Genomic DNA, 22,955 nt, shown 5'->3' with positions numbered 1-22,955 from the left:
CACTTCCTTGGCTGGCTGGCTGCCAAAGAGGGAGAAAGAGAACGCTTATCACTCAGTGAAGGCTGATAAGAAAGGCCTCCTTTTGCAGAGAAAGCCATAACAAGCTGCCACCTGCTTATGGACAACCTTGAAACAGAACGTGCTTCCCAACCAGTGGAATTAGAGTAGAAAACTGCATTTGTCCCTAGAAAACTAAATAAACAAAGTAAGTTGAAAGCTGTCTGTGTGTGAGAGATCAAGATCCCACCTCTGATCCCCATCAAGAGCCTTCATAGTGAAGCCAACCAACGCTTCCCTTTCTCCTTTTCCCCAAGGGCTCACTGAGTAACCACTGCACTCTGGCAACTATGAATGACTCTTCCAATTTTAAATGCTTTGTAGCTTCAAAGTTGCCATGAAACTTCAGCATCCCGGGAACTCTTCTGTCGCAGGGCTAGAGGGATTTGAGGATGGAACCATCCGTAGGGGGAGACTAGCTTTGTCCTCGTGGTTTGTGGGCTTATGCTATCATTTTAATATGCCTTTTTAAAAATTCCTTTCTCTGCGACGGGGTGAGCTTCCGTTGCTCGGTCCCAGCTCCTGCCCACCTAGCAGTTCAAAAGCACATCAAAGTGCAAGTAGATAAATAGGGACCACTCCGGCGGGAAGGTAAACGGCATTTCCATGTGCTGCTCTGGTTCGCCAGAAGTGGCTTAGTCATGCTGACACATGACCTGGAAGCTGTACGCCGGCTCCCTCGGCCAATAATGCGAGATGAGCGCTGCAACCCCAGAGTTGGTCACGACTGGACCTAATGGTCAGGGGTCCCTTTACCTTCCTATTTATTACACTGAGTATTGGTGAAACTCGGAAAATTAGAATATCATCGAAAAGTGCATTTATTTCAGTAATGCAACTTAAAAGGTGAAACCAATATATGAGATGCATGACATGCAAAGCAAGATATGTCAAGCCTTTATTTGTTGTAATTGTAATTATTTGTCATTAGGCGGGTCAATTATAAATTAATGAAATGTAATAGTGATGTTTATTTTTGGATTATTGTAACTATTTGTTTTATTACTGCGGAATTTGAAAAAAAGCATTTGTAAAAATTAAAAGAAAAATAAATACAGTGGTACCTCGACTTACGAATGCCTCGACTTCCGAATGGTTTCGACTTATGAAGTCTGCTAACCCAGGAGTATTTTCACCGCGTGCGCGGTCTGTGCCTGCGCAGAAGCAGCATGTGCGGTCTGCGCATGCGCAAAGCGCAAAAATACGCTTCGCGCATGTGCAAAATGGATGCTTCGATATCCAAAGGTTTCAACTTACGAAGAGCGCCGCGGAATGGATCGCCTTCGTAAGTCGAGGTACCAGTGTAATAATAAGTTGCATTGCTGAAATAAATGCACTTTTCGACGATATTCTTTTTTATATATTCTTTATTAAATATTATTTAAAAATCACGCAAATATGTAAAAAGGCTCGTATACATCCTTCACATTAACATTTTGTTAAACTTTACATTGAACAAAAAGAAAAAAGGAAAAATGTAAGGAAAATTACAAAAAAAGAAAAAAATCCAAATAAAAGCATTTCAGAATTATAGGTTATCTCACATCATACTTCCAATCCTTCTCATTATATTTTTTCCTTTAGCCTTATTTTATTCACAGGTTGCTATTGTTATCCCTTCTCTTTATTTTCTCCATCTACATGATTATTTTTTATCTTTTGGCACATATCATTCCAGTTCTGCTAACATAATCAGTCAACGATATTGTAATTTTCCAATTTCACCTGTATATCATTCCCTTTTTTGTGGTTCTTTCTTGCTAAATTACTTCAGGACTCACAGTAATGATTAGCATAATTTAAAATGCAGGGTTTGATTTTCACCTTAGTTTAATAAAAGCAAGCAACCCTGTGTTTTTGTAAGTCACCCAGAGACAATTTTTTATTAGGAGACTCATAAATGAAATAAAAATATTACAAAAATATTACATAAGGGTCATCCCTCAAGTAATTTTTCATGTTTATTTTTCCATTTTTCCTATGTTGACCATTGTACATGAGTAAACTCTTTAATTAATCATAGACTTGTAGAGTTGAAAGGGTCCTCAGGGTCATCTAGTCCAACCCCTTGCAATGCAGAAATCTCAACTAGATCTCAGTTTCAGTTACAACTTTTGAGCTGTATAAACACCATACATTTAACGAACATCCCCCTTAACTCCAAAAACAACAATGGGAAATGTAGTTTGCTAAAGGTCCTGGGAGTTCTGTGAAAGGCAAACTATAAGTCCCAGGGTTTTAAACGTATGGTGTGCACATAGCCTGAATCTGTGGCCCTCTGTAGTTTCACTTTCTCTTTCTATAAGTACTCAAAGCCACAAAGGAGAAAAATCAAATACTGTAAGGTTGTAGCCAACTAAGTTCTACTCAGAGGAGATGTGAATGTACTCAAGTTACTCATGTCCTTTAATTTCAATGGATTTCCTCCAAGTATTTTTAGGATTAGATATAACCCCAAATCTATTAACATTGTACCAACTATACAAAAAAACCCCAGCCCACTCTCTTAATGGTAGTTATTATTTCTTAGATTTATAATCAGTCAGACAAACTTATTTGCTAAAAAAAAAACCTTGATCACCACAAAATACCAGGTTGAGAAAGTTATAGTCTAGCACAGGTGACCCCCAATATACTGTACTAGAATTTTTTGCCTGGTTTTCTGGGCACCTAGAGCAAACAGAGCACAATTTATCACTAACAATCAATACTTGGCAAATTTCTTTCCAGCAATTCAAAAAGAAAAGTATCCCCAAAATCCCATTTAAAACCTTACGGTAGTTATACAAGGAGCAATATATACACCAAACTAATTGGTTTGATCAGGATTGTAAAAAGTATCCTTCAGTTGCAAATACGCCAGAAAAGTCAAGACAAATCACTCTCCAAAGATTATCAATGAATTTATAAAAAAGAAAACAGGAAGGAAATTAGGGATAAGAAAAGCGCTTTTCAGAAACACTTTTGGCTTAGCTCCTCTCCCAATATATATGATAACTCAGTCTTTGGGGGGGGGGGATTAATTTATAATTGATTGAACAGAGATAATTTTAAGTTCCCAGCTTGTCAGATTAGATTGGGGGAAGTATTTGTGCCTCATCTTTTTAATTCTGACCCTCTTTTTAAGGTAGATCAACCATTAAGGGCTGGCTTCTTTTTGGAGACCAGCTTTCCTAAGTCACACTCACCTGGTTGGCGTAGCGTTTGGGTAGCTTCATCCCGACTTCCATCTCCATGTCTGCAGTGCCAGCCCCGGCCCCGGCCCCCTCCGTCTCCTTATCTTCCTCCTCCTCCTCAGTGCCTGTCCAATCATCCTCTGCCAGCCTCCTAGCATGGTTTACATAATCCAATCGCTTACTTGTCAGGAGAAAGAAAAAGAAGAAAAGATTTGCAATTTCCCACCAACATAGATAGGAAAGAATATTCTTTATATCCTTTTCCTGCTGCCCAGTAACAATAGCTGCCAGGGTGACATACAAGCAAAACAGTAATATTTTATTTAAAATATATATAAAAAATAAAAAATCCAGTAAAACAAGGGTAAAAGACAAAACAAAGTCAGTAAACAATGCAACTATTAGAACAAACCACCATTCCAAAGCAGAGATAGTAAGGAAAATGTCATAGAACAATAAATTAAGGAATAAAAAGGGATCAATTCCATAGTTAAAACCATTATACGAAATCCACAGTGCAGCTTTTGTATGGTGGCATCCTGCCTTCATAAGTTTGCCTGCCAGGCTGACACTTTCTGTCTCATCTGAACTTTTCATTAACATAGGGTTGCCATATTTCAAAAAGTGAAAAGTGCCTTTATTTCAGCATCGAGTTGGAGCCCTTGTACAATTCTAGCAAGCAATACATTTCCCATAATATCCTAACTAGACTAAAGGATGTCGAGAGACAAACTATTGTGGCAGCTGCAAACAAAATTTGCTCCCCTATATTCTATGATTTAAATATCCTAGATAGCAGAGCCAATTACGTCACTAAATTAATAATCCCAGCCCAACGTAGGGCTTTTATGTTGGCCCGTCTGAATGTTTTTCCCTCGGCATTTGTCAGGGGAAGATATCAAAACATTCCTCGAAACAAGAGATTCTGCAGATGTTCTATGAATGTCCCGGACACTGGAGAGCATATTCTCTTTCATTGTTCATTGTACAGTACACTCCATCAACGTGTGCTGTCCCCCCTTTTGGGTGGTCTGGAACCCCAGCAAGATGAAAGTGTGGGATTCTGCCTATCTGACGTTGACCAAAGGGTAATGGCGGGGGTAGCCGAGTTTTTGGTAGCAGTCCTCCAAGGAGCAGGTTAACAGGGAAAACCCCAGATCCTATCTATCTATCTATCTACATATATATGTATATGTGTGTATATATATATATATATATATATATATATATATATATATATACACACACACACACACACACACACACACACACACACACACACATATACATATACATACATACATACATACACACATTCAGTCTATGTAGCCAACTGCTGCCTTTTATATATATATATTTCAAGGCTCTTATATGTGATTTTCTCTTTTATGGTTTTACTTGTAAAATGCCTAATAAAGGTTTGATAAGATAAATAAACATCCTTGTAGAAGTGTGGCATACACATGAAAGCTCATACCAATGGCAAACTTAGTTGGTCTCTAAGGTGCTACTGGAAGGAATTTTTAAATTTTGTTTCGACTACATCAGACCAACACGGCTACCTACCTGTAACCATCCTTGCTAAAGAAAACAATAACTTGGGCCCACAGGGACCCTGAACCATAATATCCCAAACCCCAAATGAATGGATAGTCACGCTCTATATATTAAACTAGCTGACCCGGCCACGCGTTGCTGTGGTTCTTTCCTGTGATCCCCCACCCCGTCCCGATCCATGACGTATCCTGCCCCTCCAATCCATGACGTATCCTGCCCCTCCTCGCTCCACCCCGGCTCATCCCTGTGTTTCGGTAGGATACCGTTCCCTCTGTTGTCCCTGGGGAGTGTTGGCCACTCCCCCCTGTATCTCCATACCCTTGGAGAAGGAACTGTTAGGTTCTGGGTTTTATTTCCCAGCATGCACTTCTGTCTGAGCCCTCTGTTGTCCCTGGGGAGTGTTGGCCCCTACCCCAGGTATCTTCCTACATTGGCCCCCACCCTTGGAGAAGGAAATGTTAGTTTCTGGGTTCAATTTCCCAGTACAGTGGAACCTCGGTTTATTAACACCTCGGTTTACGAATTTTCGGTTTACGAACGCCGCGGACCCATCTGGAATGGATTAATTTACTTTCCATTACTTTCAATGGGAAAGTTCGCTTCAGTTTATGAACAGACTTCCAGAACCAATTACACCCATGCTTCGGGTTAAGTACGCTTCAGGTTGAGTACTCCGTGGACCCGTCTGGAACGGATTAATCCACTTTCCATTACTTTAGATGGGAAAGTCCGCTTCAGTTTATGAAAAGACTTCCAGAACCAATTGTGTTCATAAACCGAGATACCACTGTATTTACTTTTGTCTGAGCCCTCTGTTGTCCCCTCCCCCTCTGTATCTCCATACATTGGCCCCTGCGCACGTATCCTGAACATTTCTATATATTTAGATTAAGGATGGGGGGGGTGATGATGTGCCCTGGGACGCAGAGAACTACTTAAAAAATCCCGAGGGGTGTGTGTCAAATAGCGAAGCCCCATAGCCCCGTAGCAACAGACAGGCCCAGACAGAAGGAGGGGGGTCATATGGACCACTTGGGGCGGGCCTCCCAATCTAGAGGGGGCCTCGGTCTGCATATTCACAATCATTAAAATGAAAAAAGTAACAAAAGGGTTAAAAACAGGGCCACATTATCTTATCTACCTGGCCCAGGCCTCTGTCTGGCCCTGCAAGGGCCTGACAACAGAAGGCGCGTTCTGAAGCACCTGAGTTGTTCAGTTCCATAAAAAAACCCAGGAAGTGGCAAGGGGAAGGTAGGGGATTGTAAATGGGTTGGGGGGTGGCCACTGCAAATATCTGAGGACTTAAACTGGGGAGAGAAAGTGCATGGTTGTGGTTTTTTTTAAAAAAAAAAAAGACACAGAGGCTTACAATCAGTTGTTTCTCCTAAAATAAGACATACCCATAAAATAAGCCATAACAGGATTTCTAAGCATTTGTGCAATATAAGCCATACCCCGAAAATAAGACATAGTGATAGGCGCAGTTCTGGAGGGCCCCAAGGAAGAGGCAAGGCTGGACGCGTAATAAATAAGACATGCCCTGAAAATAAGCCAATGTGGGTTTTTTTAAGGGAAAATAAATATAAGACAGTGTTTTATTTTCGGAGAAACATGGTAAAGCCTAGGTTAAAAGGGGCACGACTGCCCTTACTTAAAATGGCCGCCAAAGCCTCGCATGTGACACAACGCCCACTAAATTATAAAGCGAAAACCCCTCGCTGTGCCCCCAAGTGTGTGCTAGGAGAAATAGAATGGTATTTATTTTTGTCTTGTGGATTTTTTTGGGGGGGTAGTGGTGCTAAATTGTAAAGTAAAAACCCCTTGCCGCGCCCCCAAGTGTGTTGCTGTGGGTTATCTACCCCCCCACCCTACGTCAGCCCATGACCTATTTGGGCTCCTCCTCCCCCCACCTCCCACCCAGGGCTCCATTTGGGATAGTATTTAATGGGCTGTAAACCTGAGGCCTAGTATGTAAAATGGAGCCAAGGCCTCCTGTTTTACAGGATCTCGTGGCAGAGGCGGGGTTTGTGGGTGTGTTGTGTTGTTGTGGCTTATCCCTGTGAATGGCCCCATGTGTCCCGATCCATGATCTATTCAGTTTGTCCCCCCCCCCCATGACCGGTGTGGTAGTGTTGCTAAATGGTAAAGTAAAAACCCCTTTTCATGCAGGGGCCTACATAAATCAAAGGCCGTGTTGCGGCCTGTGCCACCCCCCCCAGGCAGGCCCTGACCTCCACTTGGCAATGTTGGTTTTTTGGTGGGGTTTTTTTTGGGGGGGGTTAGTGGTGCTAAATGGTAAAGTAAAAACCCCTTGCCATGCCCCCAAGTGTGTTGTTGTGGGTTCCCCCCCCCCCGGGCCTGTCAGGGGCCTACATTAAACAAAGGCCTTTGGGGATTTTAAGTTGCTTGGTTGATGATAATGTCATTTGGTTTGTGGGTGTGGCTTAGATTTCACAGGAAGGGAGGGGTTGGAGGAGGGTACTACGCCACTTGAGGGCGCTGTTTGACTTGGTGGAAAAGCAGGTCTGTACCTGGGCAGGTGTGTGATTTGAGGGATTTTTGGCCCCAACAACGCTCTAGGAGTGGCCTGGATCGTTGTGTCAAGCGGTTATGGAGAAAAGTGTCAAACGGAATTTCATGATTTTTACATTTTTATATATATAGATAGATTCTACACTATCTTCCAAGCTGTAAGTAGAGTCCATTTCTTTTTTTCTTCATCTTTATTGGTTTTTTACAACAAAAATGCCTTTTTAATATGAAATCACAATGTAAAGTTTCAGTTTCTTGTTGATGTACATATGTTTCTAAATCATAATAAAAATAAAACAAAGATATATTCTTAATCATTTGAGTCCTTGATGTTCTAATTACCTCAGACTTCCCTCCCCTTATTTGGGTATTTTGGAGTTCTTGGTTGAATGCGTATCATAATAAATCTAAATGGTTGGTTACCAACTTTTTTGCTACCATTTGATATTTCTTGTTACAAGAATTAATCTAAACCAGTCAAAAATTTTAATTCTCTGCAGTGGTCTTTCAGGTATTGTTTGAATATATTCCAATCTTTACTAAATTTTTGTTTCACTTGATCCCTTATATCCCTTGTCAGTTTATCCATCTCAGCATATTCCATCAGTTTAATCAGCCAATCTTTTTTTGATGGTATTGTCTCACTTTTCCAGTTCTGAGCAATCAAAACCATGGGTTGGCAAACTAAGGTCCGTGGGCCGGATCAGGCCAAAATGCCTTCTATATCCGGCCCACGGATGGTGCGGGAATCCAGGCAGCTGGCATAGCGCGCAGGCACCCTGTTTTTTGTGACTTGGGGGTCAAAAGTGCTTGAGACAAGCCCCTTCTTGCAGGGTGAGGAAGAGGGAAAAGGAGCCACAGTTCGGATTTCCACCATGGAAGGGCAGTTGGGGAGCGACGTCCGCTGGTGTCTGTGGCAGCGGCTGCACTCCAAAAGCACCGCCACCGCCTCTCCTTCCCTCACGTTTTTGCCTGACTTCGCGTGGCCAACGGCTTTTCCCTTCACCCTGCATGCGCACATGCTCTGCAGCGCTGACAGGAATGGGGCACTTCCCTCAGCCCCCCTTACGAGACAAAGAAGACCAACGCAAAGGAAGCAGCGTGGGGGCATGTGGGACATTTGGGCAACGGTGGGGCTGGTCCAAATAAGGGGGTTTGCCAAAAATGCGGGTCATAATCATGACAACATACAGTCCGGCCCCCCTCAAGGTCTGAGGGACAGTGGACCAGCCCCCTCCTGGAAAAGTTTGCTTTACCATGGCTGATTTTACCTCCTCATTCTTCACTGACCATTCTAATAAAATTTTATACATTTTGGACACTGTTTTGTCATTAAGTATCATCTCTACCTACCTACCTACCTACCTACCTAATCTTTTAAATTTTATTCAGTTTATTTACAACACATATACACACACTTGTCAAGCTGAACATAAAAATAATAATACAGAAACAAAAGAGAAACAAAGAAGACGTAAAACAAAACAAAAAAGTACAAATAAAACATAACATACGAAAACTTATACAAAACAAATACCGTGTTTCTCATATTATAAGACACGTCTTATATTTATTTTTTCCTCAAAAAAACACACTATGTGTCAGAGGGCCTGGTATGGCTACTCTAGAGTGACGACTCCAGCATGGTCTTTTAAGGCTTTTATTAAGTGCTGATTATTTACAGTGTTCAGAGCAGTAAAAATGCATCCTTAAGGTGAGGTGTCAGAACTCCCGAATGGCGATTGGCGCGTTTTCTTCCAGCACCACAGCTTTGGCAGACCCAACCTCTTCCCCCTACGTTTGCGTCGCAATTCGGGAGTTGGGGGGATTGGCCTCCCCCCCGTGCGTCCAACTTCCTGTCCCACCTGCGGCCTGGGCTCCACAACCTTGCCTGAGCCTCGGACACCACTTCCTGACTCTCCGCTGGAGGCAGAGCTCTCCTTACTCTCTCCAGCGCTTGGGGATGGGCTGGAACTTAAGATGGGAGGGACTTCCCTGTATCCCTTGTCCCTCACATCCACCCCCCTCCCAGGCTCCTCTCCCCCCCTTCCTAGTGGCTCTCTGCTTGCTGGGGACGAGTGAAACCCCAAGAAGTCTGTGGCATCCGACCCTGTGGGTGTAAAAATTTCCCCCCAATCCTGCGATCTTTCTCCTTCCCCCTGAGAAGACGGGAATCCCAAGAAGTCAGTGGCGTCAGAGCTGGTGGGAGTAAAAATGTTCTGCCAGTCCTCTCTTGCCTCTGACGTCGTCGACCTCGGTGAAACCCACACCTCTTCTTCCGTATCCTCAAATTCCGCTTCCCATCTCCATGGAGAGCTGCTGCCTGCGATCCCTTCCTCCTGCCCCTCCCCCTCTCCCTCCCTTTCCATGTGCCAGGGCTTGGGCCTGTGGGGGAACAGGGCGTGGAACTCTTCCACTAAAAATTCCTCAGGTACTTCCGTGGCCGGTATCCACTCATTGTGGGACGGCGGAGTGTCCTCCCATGCTATCAGGTACTCCAGCCCTCTCACCCCTCTCCTTGAGTCTAAAATCTCAGTTGCCTCATTGAGCTGTCGGGCGTCTCCCGTCTCCCCCCCTCCCTCTGGAGGCTGATCGCTGTCCCTGAACCTGGTACTTTCCCTGTACGGCGACAGCAGCGATCTATGAAACACTGGGTGCACTCTCATGTCCTCCGGCAGTGCTAGCCTGAAGGCTACCGGGTTGACCTGTTGCGTGACCGTGAAGGGGCCCAGCCTCCTGGGTGCTAACTTTTTGCATCGCCCCCTGGTGGGAAGACCTTCCGAGGATAACCAAACCTTGTCCCCCACCCTGATGACCTCTCCCGGTCGCCTGTGGCGATCTGCCCCCTTCTTGTACGCTTCCTTGGCCCTCTCCAAGTGTTCTCTGAGCTGCTGGTGCACCGTCTCCAGGTCCTCTGCCCAATCCTCTGCCTGTGGGCCCTCTTCCTCCTCCTCCCCCTCCCTCTCCGGGAAAGATCTGAGGTCGCGCCCGTAGTTGGCCTTAAAGGGCGACACCCCTGTGGAGACGTGCACCGCATTGTTGTAGGCAAATTCTGCCAGTGGCAGGCGATCCACCCAGTCCGTTTGCCTCTGGCTGACGTAACATCTCAGGTACTGCTGCAGAATGGCGTTGACCCGCTCCGCCTGTCCATTGGTCTGCGGGTGCCGAGCCGTAGACAAACTGACCTCCACCTGCAGGAGGTTCATTAGCCGCCGCCAGAAACTGGAAACAAATTGGCGGCCACGATCCGAAATAACTCTTAAAGGCAATCCATGCAGTCTGAATACGTGGTCAACAAACAGTTTGGCCGTCTCTTCTGCCGAGACCGCCCTGGCACACGGTATAAAGTGGCACATTTTGGACATGAGGTCCACCACCACCAACACTGCGGTCTTGCCCCTGGACGACGGCAGGTCTGTGATGAAGTCCATGGACACTACCTCCCACGGCCTGTGCGGTGTGGCTAATGGCTCCAGGAAACCTGCTGGTGGCGCTCTGACCACCTTTGCTCGCTGGCAGGTGTCACATCCCCTTACATAATCCCGAACATCCTCCCGCACCCCTGGCCACCAGAAGTGTCTCATGACTAGGTGAGTGGTTTTGTCCCTTCCAAAATGACCCGCCGTTGGGTTGTCGTGCATCTGCTTGAGGGCCTTACCTCTCAGCTGTTTGGTTGGCAGGTACAGGGCTCCCCTGTAAAAAAGCAAACCCCTCCTTTCCTCAAAGTCTTTGGCCTGCTCCCTCCCCCCTCTCAGTTCTCTGAAGATGCGGGTGGCAAATTCATCAGCTGCTGTCAGTGCTGTGAGTTCTGCCTCGCTCACCACTGCTGCTCCGCATGACCATGCTGATGGGGGGAAAATGTGCCTGGGTGCTGGTGGCAACTCCTCCTCCATGTACTCTGGCTTGCGGGAGAGGGCATCCGCCCTGACATTCTGCTCCCCCGGGATGTAGTGGATGGAGAAGTTGAAGTTCGAGAAGAACTCTGCCCACCGTATCTGCCGCTGGTTGAGCACCCTGGCAGTTCTCCAGAACTCCAGGTTCTTGTGGTCTGTGCACACCTGGATGGGGTGCTTGGCGCCCACCAGGAAGTGTCGCCAGTGCTGGAACGCAGCGTGGATCGCGAGAAGTTCCCTATCAAACACTGTGTAGTTGCGTTCTGGCTGGGTCAGCTTCCTGGAGAAGAAGGCACAGGGTCTCCACTCTCTGTTGGCGTCCAGTTGCAACAGAATCGCTCCCAGAGCCTTGTCCGAAGCATCTGTCTCCAGGCGTAGGGGCGCATCCTGCACCACGTGGAACAGGTGCTGGTCTGAAGCGAATACCCTCTTGAGGCTTTCGAACGCTGCTTGCGCCTCTGGTGTCCACCGGAACTTCTGCTTGCCTCTCAGGCAGTCAGTGATAGGAGCCGTGACACGAGAGAAGTTCTTGATGAACTTCCTGTAGAAGTTAGCGAAGCCTAGTAGGCGTTGGGCATCTTTGCGCGTCCTGGGGCTGTGCCAGTCCAGGATGGCCTGCACCTTGTCCTTGTCCATCGCCAGCCCCTTGTCTGACAGCTTGTAGCCCAGGAAGTCCACCTCTTTGGTGTGAAACTTGCACTTCTCCAGCTTCACATACAGGTGGTTGTCCTTCAGGCGCTGCAACACCTCCCTGACATCCTTCACATGTTGCACTGGGTCATTGGAATAGATAAGGATGTCATCTAGGAAGACCAAGCAGTTCTTGAAGAGGAGGGACCCCAGGACGTGGTGCATGAAGGCCTGGAAGCATGCTGAGCCCCCTTGCAACCCGAAGGGCATCACCAGATATTCAAAAGAGCCCAGAGGCGTGAACATCGTGGTTTTCCATTCATCGCCCTCCCGGATCCTGATCAAGTTGTACGCCCCTCTTAGGTCTAGCTTGGTGAAAATCTTGCCCCTGCGTGCCGCTGTCAGGAGATCATCCACTCTGGGCATGGGGAAAGCCACTGGCTCTGTCACTGAATTCAGTCGTCTAAAATCCACCACAAGACGGCGCTGTTGCGTGTCTTTCTTGTCCACCCAGAAGACCGGGCTGCCCCCTGCTGCCTTGCTTTCTCTGATGAACCCCCGCTTGAGGTTCTTGTCGATGAAAGCGCGCAGATCCTCCAGTTCCTGATCTGACATGGCGTACAGCTTGGCTGGGGGTATCGTTGCCCCTGGCACCAGGTTGATCTGGCAGTCAAAAGGCCTGTGTGGGGGTAGGTGGTCGGACTCCGCTTCGCTGAAGACCTCCTGCAGGTCCCAGTACGGCTTGGGTATCGCCTCACCCCCTTTGACATGCATGGTGGCCACCGTGGCTATCGGAGGCCCCTCCCCTGGTTGGTGCTGCATGCAATGTTCCAGACAAAAGTCCGACCCAAACGTGATGCATCTCTGGTGCCAACTTATGGAGGGGTCGTGGCGCGCCAGCCAGCTCATTCCCAAAACGATGGGGGGGTCTGAGATGGTTGTGACGTTGAAAGCCAGTGTCTCTGAGTGCCTTCCCACCGTCATTCTCATGGGGGGGGGGTTTGATGAGTGATGGCCCCTCCCAGCAACTCTCTGCCGTCAATGGTGGCCACGTGCAGGGGAAAATCCAGCTGCAGAAGTTGGATCTGGTGCTCTTCTGCAAAGTTTCTCGAGAAGAAGTTCGCTGAGGCACCACTGTCAATTAAGGCGAGGACTGTCAGGGGATAGCCATTTGGGAGCGTTAGCGTGACTTCTAGAACCACTCCTGCTCTGGGAGGGGTGGGCTGGCTCTGCTCCTCCCTGTGCGGGTGGGCGGGCTGGGGCTGTTGTCTGCTGACTGTGCCTGGCTGCTGCCCCTTGTCTCCTGCAGCCAGGCTGTCTCGTTTCCCTGCTGTGGTGCTGCTTCAGTGGGGGAAGGTACAACCGTTCCCGCCTTTCCTTGCCACTCTCTGCGATGAGGGCAGTCTCTGACGCGATGCCGGGGGGAGTTGCAGAGAAAGCAATTCCCGCCTCTTCCCTCCTTGCGTCTTGGCGCCGCCGGGGTTTGAAAAGCCCGCGCGCGCGCTCCCCCGATCTCCATCGGTTCCGGCTCTGGGCTTGGTCTGGGCGGGTCTGGGGGCGGTCCCTGGGGTGGGGTTTGGTGATGTGGTCTGTCCTGGGAGCGTGGGAACCAAGGTTTTGCTGCGCGCGTCGCTTGTTTGTCATACCATCTGGATTCCTGTCTCACCCCCACCGCTAGCGCCGCTTTGCTTAACTGATCCATAGTCTGCGGTCTAGGACCTCTTGCCAGCTCATCCTTAACGTCTGCGTGCAAACCCAGGTAGAAGGCTGATTTCACTGGCTCACTTTGCAGATCCCACCCCAGTTTGTGCACCAGCATGGTGAATCTCGCCCAGTAGTCCCTAACTGTCGATTTTCCTTGTGTTAAGTTATGAAGCTCCTGTTTAGTGGCCTCCATTTCACTGTCGCTAGCGTACATTATTTTTAAGGCTTCTAGAAATAATTTTGCGTTCTTCATGCAAGGATTTTTTTGCGCGATGAGCGGTCTTACCCATTCCCGGGCGGCCCCCGTCAAATGCTCTATGATAAAGGAATGGATTAATTTACTTTCCATTACTTTCAATGGGAAAGTTCGCTTCAGTTTATGAACAGACTTCCAGAACCAATTACACCCATGCTTCGGGTTAAGTACGCTTCAGGTTGAGTACTCCGTGGACCCGTCTGGAACGGATTAATCCACTTTCCATTACTTTAGATGGGAAAGTCCGCTTCAGTTTATGAAAAGACTTCCAGAACCAATTGTGTTCATAAACCGAGATACCACTGTATTTACTTTTGTCTGAGCCCTCTGTTGTCCCCTCCCCCTCTGTATCTCCATACATTGGCCCCTGCGCACGTATCCTGAACATTTCTATATATTTAGATTAAGGATGGGGGGGGTGATGATGTGCCCTGGGACGCAGAGAACTACTTAAAAAATCCCGAGGGGTGTGTGTCAAATAGCGAAGCCCCATAGCCCCGTAGCAACAGACAGGCCCAGACAGAAGGAGGGGGGTCATATGGACCACTTGGGGCGGGCCTCCCAATCTAGAGGGGGCCTCGGTCTGCATATTCACAATCATTAAAATGAAAAAAGTAACAAAAGGGTTAAAAACAGGGCCACATTATCTTATCTACCTGGCCCAGGCCTCTGTCTGGCCCTGCAAGGGCCTGACAACAGAAGGCGCGTTCTGAAGCACCTGAGTTGTTCAGTTCCATAAAAAAACCCAGGAAGTGGCAAGGGGAAGGTAGGGGATTGTAAATGGGTTGGGGGGTGGCCACTGCAAATATCTGAGGACTTAAACTGGGGAGAGAAAGTGCATGGTTGTGGTTTTTTTTAAAAAAAAAAAAGACACAGAGGCTTACAATCAGTTGTTTCTCCTAAAATAAGACATACCCATAAAATAAGCCATAACAGGATTTCTAAGCATTTGTGCAATATAAGCCATACCCCGAAAATAAGACATAGTGATAGGCGCAGTTCTGGAGGGCCCCAAGGAAGAGGCAAGGCTGGACGCGTAATAAATAAGACATGCCCTGAAAATAAGCCAATGTGGGTTTTTTTAAGGGAAAATAAATATAAGACAGTGTTTTATTTTCGGAGAAACATGGTAAAGCCTAGGTTAAAAGGGGCACGACTGCCCTTACTTAAAATGGCCGCCAAAGCCTCGCATGTGACACAACGCCCACTAAATTATAAAGCGAAAACCCCTCGCTGTGCCCCCAAGTGTGTGCTAGGAGAAATAGAATGGTATTTATTTTTGTCTTGTGGATTTTTTTGGGGGGGTAGTGGTGCTAAATTGTAAAGTAAAAACCCCTTGCCGCGCCCCCAAGTGTGTTGCTGTGGGTTATCTACCCCCCCACCCTACGTCAGCCCATGACCTATTTGGGCTCCTCCTCCCCCCACCTCCCACCCAGGGCTCCATTTGGGATAGTATTTAATGGGCTGTAAACCTGAGGCCTAGTATGTAAAATGGAGCCAAGGCCTCCTGTTTTACAGGATCTCGTGGCAGAGGCGGGGTTTGTGGGTGTGTTGTGTTGTTGTGGCTTATCCCTGTGAATGGCCCCATGTGTCCCGATCCATGATCTATTCAGTTTGTCCCCCCCCCCCATGACCGGTGTGGTAGTGTTGCTAAATGGTAAAGTAAAAACCCCTTTTCATGCAGGGGCCTACATAAATCAAAGGCCGTGTTGCGGCCTGTGCCACCCCCCCCAGGCAGGCCCTGACCTCCACTTGGCAATGTTGGTTTTTTGGTGGGGTTTTTTTTGGGGGGGGTTAGTGGTGCTAAATGGTAAAGTAAAAACCCCTTGCCATGCCCCCAAGTGTGTTGTTGTGGGTTCCCCCCCCCCCGGGCCTGTCAGGGGCCTACATTAAACAAAGGCCTTTGGGGATTTTAAGTTGCTTGGTTGATGATAATGTCATTTGGTTTGTGGGTGTGGCTTAGATTTCACAGGAAGGGAGGGGTTGGAGGAGGGTACTACGCCACTTGAGGGCGCTGTTTGACTTGGTGGAAAAGCAGGTCTGTACCTGGGCAGGTGTGTGATTTGAGGGATTTTTGGCCCCAACAACGCTCTAGGAGTGGCCTGGATCGTTGTGTCAAGCGGTTATGGAGAAAAGTGTCAAACGGAATTTCATGATTTTTACATTTTTATATATATAGATAGATTCTACACTATCTTCCAAGCTGTAAGTAGAGTCCATTTCTTTTTTTCTTCATCTTTATTGGTTTTTTACAACAAAAATGCCTTTTTAATATGAAATCACAATGTAAAGTTTCAGTTTCTTGTTGATGTACATATGTTTCTAAATCATAATAAAAATAAAACAAAGATATATTCTTAATCATTTGAGTCCTTGATGTTCTAATTACCTCAGACTTCCCTCCCCTTATTTGGGTATTTTGGAGTTCTTGGTTGAATGCGTATCATAATAAATCTAAATGGTTGGTTACCAACTTTTTTGCTACCATTTGATATTTCTTGTTACAAGAATTAATCTAAACCAGTCAAAAATTTTAATTCTCTGCAGTGGTCTTTCAGGTATTGTTTGAATATATTCCAATCTTTACTAAATTTTTGTTTCACTTGATCCCTTATATCCCTTGTCAGTTTATCCATCTCAGCATATTCCATCAGTTTAATCAGCCAATCTTTTTTTGATGGTATTGTCTCACTTTTCCAGTTCTGAGCAATCAAAACCATGGGTTGGCAAACTAAGGTCCGTGGGCCGGATCAGGCCAAAATGCCTTCTATATCCGGCCCACGGATGGTGCGGGAATCCAGGCAGCTGGCATAGCGCGCAGGCACCCTGTTTTTTGTGACTTGGGGGTCAAAAGTGCTTGAGACAAGCCCCTTCTTGCAGGGTGAGGAAGAGGGAAAAGGAGCCACAGTTCGGATTTCCACCATGGAAGGGCAGTTGGGGAGCGACGTCCGCTGGTGTCTGTGGCAGCGGCTGCACTCCAAAAGCACCGCCACCGCCTCTCCTTCCCTCACGTTTTTGCCTGACTTCGCGTGGCCAACGGCTTTTCCCTTCACCCTGCATGCGCACATGCTCTGCAGCGCTGACAGGAATGGGGCACTTCCCTCAGCCCCCCTTACGAGACAAAGAAGACCAACGCAAAGGAAGCAGCGTGGGGGCATGTGGGACATTTGGGCAACGGTGGGGCTGGTCCAAATAAGGGGGTTTGCCAAAAATGCGGGTCATAATCATGACAACATACAGTCCGGCCCCCCTCAAGGTCTGAGGGACAGTGGACCAGCCCCCTCCTGGAAAAGTTTGCTTTACCATGGCTGATTTTACCTCCTCATTCTTCACTGACCATTCTAATAAAATTTTATACATTTTGGACACTGTTTTGTCATTAAGTATCATCTCTACCTACCTACCTACCTACCTACCTAATCTTTTAAATTTTATTCAGTTTATTTACAACACATATACACACACTTGTCAAGCTGAACATAAAAATAATAATACAGAAACAAAAGAGAAACAAAGAAGACGTAAAACAAAACAAAAAAGTACAAATAAAACATAACATACGAAAACTTATACAAAACAAATACCGTGTTTCTCATATTATAAGACACGTCTTATATTTATTTTTTCCTCAAAAAAACACACTATGTGTCAGAGGGCCTGGTATGGCTACTCTAGAGTGACGACTCCAGCATGGTCTTTTAAGGCTTTTATTAAGTGCTGATTATTTACAGTGTTCAGAGCAGTAAAAATGCATCCTTAAGGTGAGGTGTCAGAACTCCCGAATGGCGATTGGCGCGTTTTCTTCCAGCACCACAGCTTTGGCAGACCCAACCTCTTCCCCCTACGTTTGCGTCGCAATTCGGGAGTTGGGGGGATTGGCCTCCCCCCCGTGCGTCCAACTTCCTGTCCCACCTGCGGCCTGGGCTCCACAACCTTGCCTGAGCCTCGGACACCACTTCCTGACTCTCCGCTGGAGGCAGAGCTCTCCTTACTCTCTCCAGCGCTTGGGGATGGGCTGGAACTTAAGATGGGAGGGACTTCCCTGTATCCCTTGTCCCTCACATCCACCCCCCTCCCAGGCTCCTCTCCCCCCCTTCCTAGTGGCTCTCTGCTTGCTGGGGACGAGTGAAACCCCAAGAAGTCTGTGGCATCCGACCCTGTGGGTGTAAAAATTTCCCCCCAATCCTGCGATCTTTCTCCTTCCCCCTGAGAAGACGGGAATCCCAAGAAGTCAGTGGCGTCAGAGCTGGTGGGAGTAAAAATGTTCTGCCAGTCCTCTCTTGCCTCTGACGTCGTCGACCTCGGTGAAACCCACACCTCTTCTTCCGTATCCTCAAATTCCGCTTCCCATCTCCATGGAGAGCTGCTGCCTGCGATCCCTTCCTCCTGCCCCTCCCCCTCTCCCTCCCTTTCCATGTGCCAGGGCTTGGGCCTGTGGGGGAACAGGGCGTGGAACTCTTCCACTAAAAATTCCTCAGGTACTTCCGTGGCCGGTATCCACTCATTGTGGGACGGCGGAGTGTCCTCCCATGCTATCAGGTACTCCAGCCCTCTCACCCCTCTCCTTGAGTCTAAAATCTCAGTTGCCTCATTGAGCTGTCGGGCGTCTCCCGTCTCCCCCCCTCCCTCTGGAGGCTGATCGCTGTCCCTGAACCTGGTACTTTCCCTGTACGGCGACAGCAGCGATCTATGAAACACTGGGTGCACTCTCATGTCCTCCGGCAGTGCTAGCCTGAAGGCTACCGGGTTGACCTGTTGCGTGACCGTGAAGGGGCCCAGCCTCCTGGGTGCTAACTTTTTGCATCGCCCCCTGGTGGGAAGACCTTCCGAGGATAACCAAACCTTGTCCCCCACCCTGATGACCTCTCCCGGTCGCCTGTGGCGATCTGCCCCCTTCTTGTACGCTTCCTTGGCCCTCTCCAAGTGTTCTCTGAGCTGCTGGTGCACCGTCTCCAGGTCCTCTGCCCAATCCTCTGCCTGTGGGCCCTCTTCCTCCTCCTCCCCCTCCCTCTCCGGGAAAGATCTGAGGTCGCGCCCGTAGTTGGCCTTAAAGGGCGACACCCCTGTGGAGACGTGCACCGCATTGTTGTAGGCAAATTCTGCCAGTGGCAGGCGATCCACCCAGTCCGTTTGCCTCTGGCTGACGTAACATCTCAGGTACTGCTGCAGAATGGCGTTGACCCGCTCCGCCTGTCCATTGGTCTGCGGGTGCCGAGCCGTAGACAAACTGACCTCCACCTGCAGGAGGTTCATTAGCCGCCGCCAGAAACTGGAAACAAATTGGCGGCCACGATCCGAAATAACTCTTAAAGGCAATCCATGCAGTCTGAATACGTGGTCAACAAACAGTTTGGCCGTCTCTTCTGCCGAGACCGCCCTGGCACACGGTATAAAGTGGCACATTTTGGACATGAGGTCCACCACCACCAACACTGCGGTCTTGCCCCTGGACGACGGCAGGTCTGTGATGAAGTCCATGGACACTACCTCCCACGGCCTGTGCGGTGTGGCTAATGGCTCCAGGAAACCTGCTGGTGGCGCTCTGACCACCTTTGCTCGCTGGCAGGTGTCACATCCCCTTACATAATCCCGAACATCCTCCCGCACCCCTGGCCACCAGAAGTGTCTCATGACTAGGTGAGTGGTTTTGTCCCTTCCAAAATGACCCGCCGTTGGGTTGTCGTGCATCTGCTTGAGGGCCTTACCTCTCAGCTGTTTGGTTGGCAGGTACAGGGCTCCCCTGTAAAAAAGCAAACCCCTCCTTTCCTCAAAGTCTTTGGCCTGCTCCCTCCCCCCTCTCAGTTCTCTGAAGATGCGGGTGGCAAATTCATCAGCTGCTGTCAGTGCTGTGAGTTCTGCCTCGCTCACCACTGCTGCTCCGCATGACCATGCTGATGGGGGGAAAATGTGCCTGGGTGCTGGTGGCAACTCCTCCTCCATGTACTCTGGCTTGCGGGAGAGGGCATCCGCCCTGACATTCTGCTCCCCCGGGATGTAGTGGATGGAGAAGTTGAAGTTCGAGAAGAACTCTGCCCACCGTATCTGCCGCTGGTTGAGCACCCTGGCAGTTCTCCAGAACTCCAGGTTCTTGTGGTCTGTGCACACCTGGATGGGGTGCTTGGCGCCCACCAGGAAGTGTCGCCAGTGCTGGAACGCAGCGTGGATCGCGAGAAGTTCCCTATCAAACACTGTGTAGTTGCGTTCTGGCTGGGTCAGCTTCCTGGAGAAGAAGGCACAGGGTCTCCACTCTCTGTTGGCGTCCAGTTGCAACAGAATCGCTCCCAGAGCCTTGTCCGAAGCATCTGTCTCCAGGCGTAGGGGCGCATCCTGCACCACGTGGAACAGGTGCTGGTCTGAAGCGAATACCCTCTTGAGGCTTTCGAACGCTGCTTGCGCCTCTGGTGTCCACCGGAACTTCTGCTTGCCTCTCAGGCAGTCAGTGATAGGAGCCGTGACACGAGAGAAGTTCTTGATGAACTTCCTGTAGAAGTTAGCGAAGCCTAGTAGGCGTTGGGCATCTTTGCGCGTCCTGGGGCTGTGCCAGTCCAGGATGGCCTGCACCTTGTCCTTGTCCATCGCCAGCCCCTTGTCTGACAGCTTGTAGCCCAGGAAGTCCACCTCTTTGGTGTGAAACTTGCACTTCTCCAGCTTCACATACAGGTGGTTGTCCTTCAGGCGCTGCAACACCTCCCTGACATCCTTCACATGTTGCACTGGGTCATTGGAATAGATAAGGATGTCATCTAGGAAGACCAAGCAGTTCTTGAAGAGGAGGGACCCCAGGACGTGGTGCATGAAGGCCTGGAAGCATGCTGAGCCCCCTTGCAACCCGAAGGGCATCACCAGATATTCAAAAGAGCCCAGAGGCGTGAACATCGTGGTTTTCCATTCATCGCCCTCCCGGATCCTGATCAAGTTGTACGCCCCTCTTAGGTCTAGCTTGGTGAAAATCTTGCCCCTGCGTGCCGCTGTCAGGAGATCATCCACTCTGGGCATGGGGAAAGCCACTGGCTCTGTCACTGAATTCAGTCGTCTAAAATCCACCACAAGACGGCGCTGTTGCGTGTCTTTCTTGTCCACCCAGAAGACCGGGCTGCCCCCTGCTGCCTTGCTTTCTCTGATGAACCCCCGCTTGAGGTTCTTGTCGATGAAAGCGCGCAGATCCTCCAGTTCCTGATCTGACATGGCGTACAGCTTGGCTGGGGGTATCGTTGCCCCTGGCACCAGGTTGATCTGGCAGTCAAAAGGCCTGTGTGGGGGTAGGTGGTCGGACTCCGCTTCGCTGAAGACCTCCTGCAGGTCCCAGTACGGCTTGGGTATCGCCTCACCCCCTTTGACATGCATGGTGGCCACCGTGGCTATCGGAGGCCCCTCCCCTGGTTGGTGCTGCATGCAATGTTCCAGACAAAAGTCCGACCCAAACGTGATGCATCTCTGGTGCCAACTTATGGAGGGGTCGTGGCGCGCCAGCCAGCTCATTCCCAAAACGATGGGGGGGTCTGAGATGGTTGTGACGTTGAAAGCCAGTGTCTCTGAGTGCCTTCCCACCGTCATTCTCATGGGGGGGGGGTTTGATGAGTGATGGCCCCTCCCAGCAACTCTCTGCCGTCAATGGTGGCCACGTGCAGGGGAAAATCCAGCTGCAGAAGTTGGATCTGGTGCTCTTCTGCAAAGTTTCTCGAGAAGAAGTTCGCTGAGGCACCACTGTCAATTAAGGCGAGGACTGTCAGGGGATAGCCATTTGGGAGCGTTAGCGTGACTTCTAGAACCACTCCTGCTCTGGGAGGGGTGGGCTGGCTCTGCTCCTCCCTGTGCGGGTGGGCGGGCTGGGGCTGTTGTCTGCTGACTGTGCCTGGCTGCTGCCCCTTGTCTCCTGCAGCCAGGCTGTCTCGTTTCCCTGCTGTGGTGCTGCTTCAGTGGGGGAAGGTACAACCGTTCCCGCCTTTCCTTGCCACTCTCTGCGATGAGGGCAGTCTCTGACGCGATGCCGGGGGGAGTTGCAGAGAAAGCAATTCCCGCCTCTTCCCTCCTTGCGTCTTGGCGCCGCCGGGGTTTGAAAAGCCCGCGCGCGCGCTCCCCCGATCTCCATCGGTTCCGGCTCTGGGCTTGGTCTGGGCGGGTCTGGGGGCGGTCCCTGGGGTGGGGTTTGGTGATGTGGTCTGTCCTGGGAGCGTGGGAACCAAGGTTTTGCTGCGCGCGTCGCTTGTTTGTCATACCATCTGGATTCCTGTCTCACCCCCACCGCTAGCGCCGCTTTGCTTAACTGATCCATAGTCTGCGGTCTAGGACCTCTTGCCAGCTCATCCTTAACGTCTGCGTGCAAACCCAGGTAGAAGGCTGATTTCACTGGCTCACTTTGCAGATCCCACCCCAGTTTGTGCACCAGCATGGTGAATCTCGCCCAGTAGTCCCTAACTGTCGATTTTCCTTGTGTTAAGTTATGAAGCTCCTGTTTAGTGGCCTCCATTTCACTGTCGCTAGCGTACATTATTTTTAAGGCTTCTAGAAATAATTTTGCGTTCTTCATGCAAGGATTTTTTTGCGCGATGAGCGGTCTTACCCATTCCCGGGCGGCCCCCGTCAAATGCTCTATGATAAAGGAGACTCTGTGCGCGTCATCTGGGAATTCTGCTGCATGCAATTCCAGCGCATAATTTATTTCTGTCTCGAATCCTAGGTACTCCCTCGGGTCGCCGCTGAACTTGGTGACTAGGCTCTGTCCCCTTCTCACTTGGACTAGCTGCGGCTGGGGCGCCCCCCCACCTCTAGCGGCTTTCTCCTCTTCCAACTTTTTCTGCAGGTCCAATACCATCACCCTTAGCTGTTTCTCAGTCTCCTCTTTTGTCCTCACCTGGTCCACCAGCTTGTTCAGCTCCTCCTGCGCCCCTCGCGCTTCCTCCTGAGCGGCATGCAATTGCTGCTGTGCGTGCGCTGTGAGGTTCTGCAGCTCCTGCTTCGCTGCTTCGGCCTCCAGCCTCCAATGCTCAGCCTCTTGAGCGCTCATCGCTGCACTCCAAAGTAGCCAAAAAAAGATTCGGGAGTTGCTGTCAGAGGGCCTGGTATGGCTACTCTAGAGTGACGACTCCAGCATGGTCTTTTAAGGCTTTTATTAAGTGCTGATTATTTACAGTGTTCAGAGCAGTAAAAATG

General features: G+C 49.1%; 1 protein-coding gene across 2 annotated transcripts in view; it reads right to left on the bottom strand.

The window, feature by feature from the left end:
* The window catches only part of SNUPN (snurportin 1), a 53,730-nt gene that overhangs the window by 22,118 nt on the left and 8,657 nt on the right, over positions 1–22,955 (bottom strand). For both annotated transcript variants that reach the window (XM_035138167.3, XM_088657372.1), the window contains exon 3: positions 3,246–3,414. In XM_035138167.3, the coding sequence (XP_034994058.3) occupies positions 3,246–3,414 (169 nt within the window). The remainder of the gene's footprint in view (positions 1–3,245; positions 3,415–22,955) is intronic.

The sequence above is a fragment of the Zootoca vivipara genome, chromosome 13 (genome assembly GCF_965207765.1).
Source record: "Zootoca vivipara chromosome 13, rZooViv2.hap1.1, whole genome shotgun sequence".
NCBI classification, from domain to species: domain Eukaryota; kingdom Metazoa; phylum Chordata; class Lepidosauria; order Squamata; family Lacertidae; genus Zootoca; species Zootoca vivipara.
The sequence above is the reverse complement of the archived record's forward strand: the minus strand, read 5'-3'. Positions and strand labels throughout refer to the sequence as shown.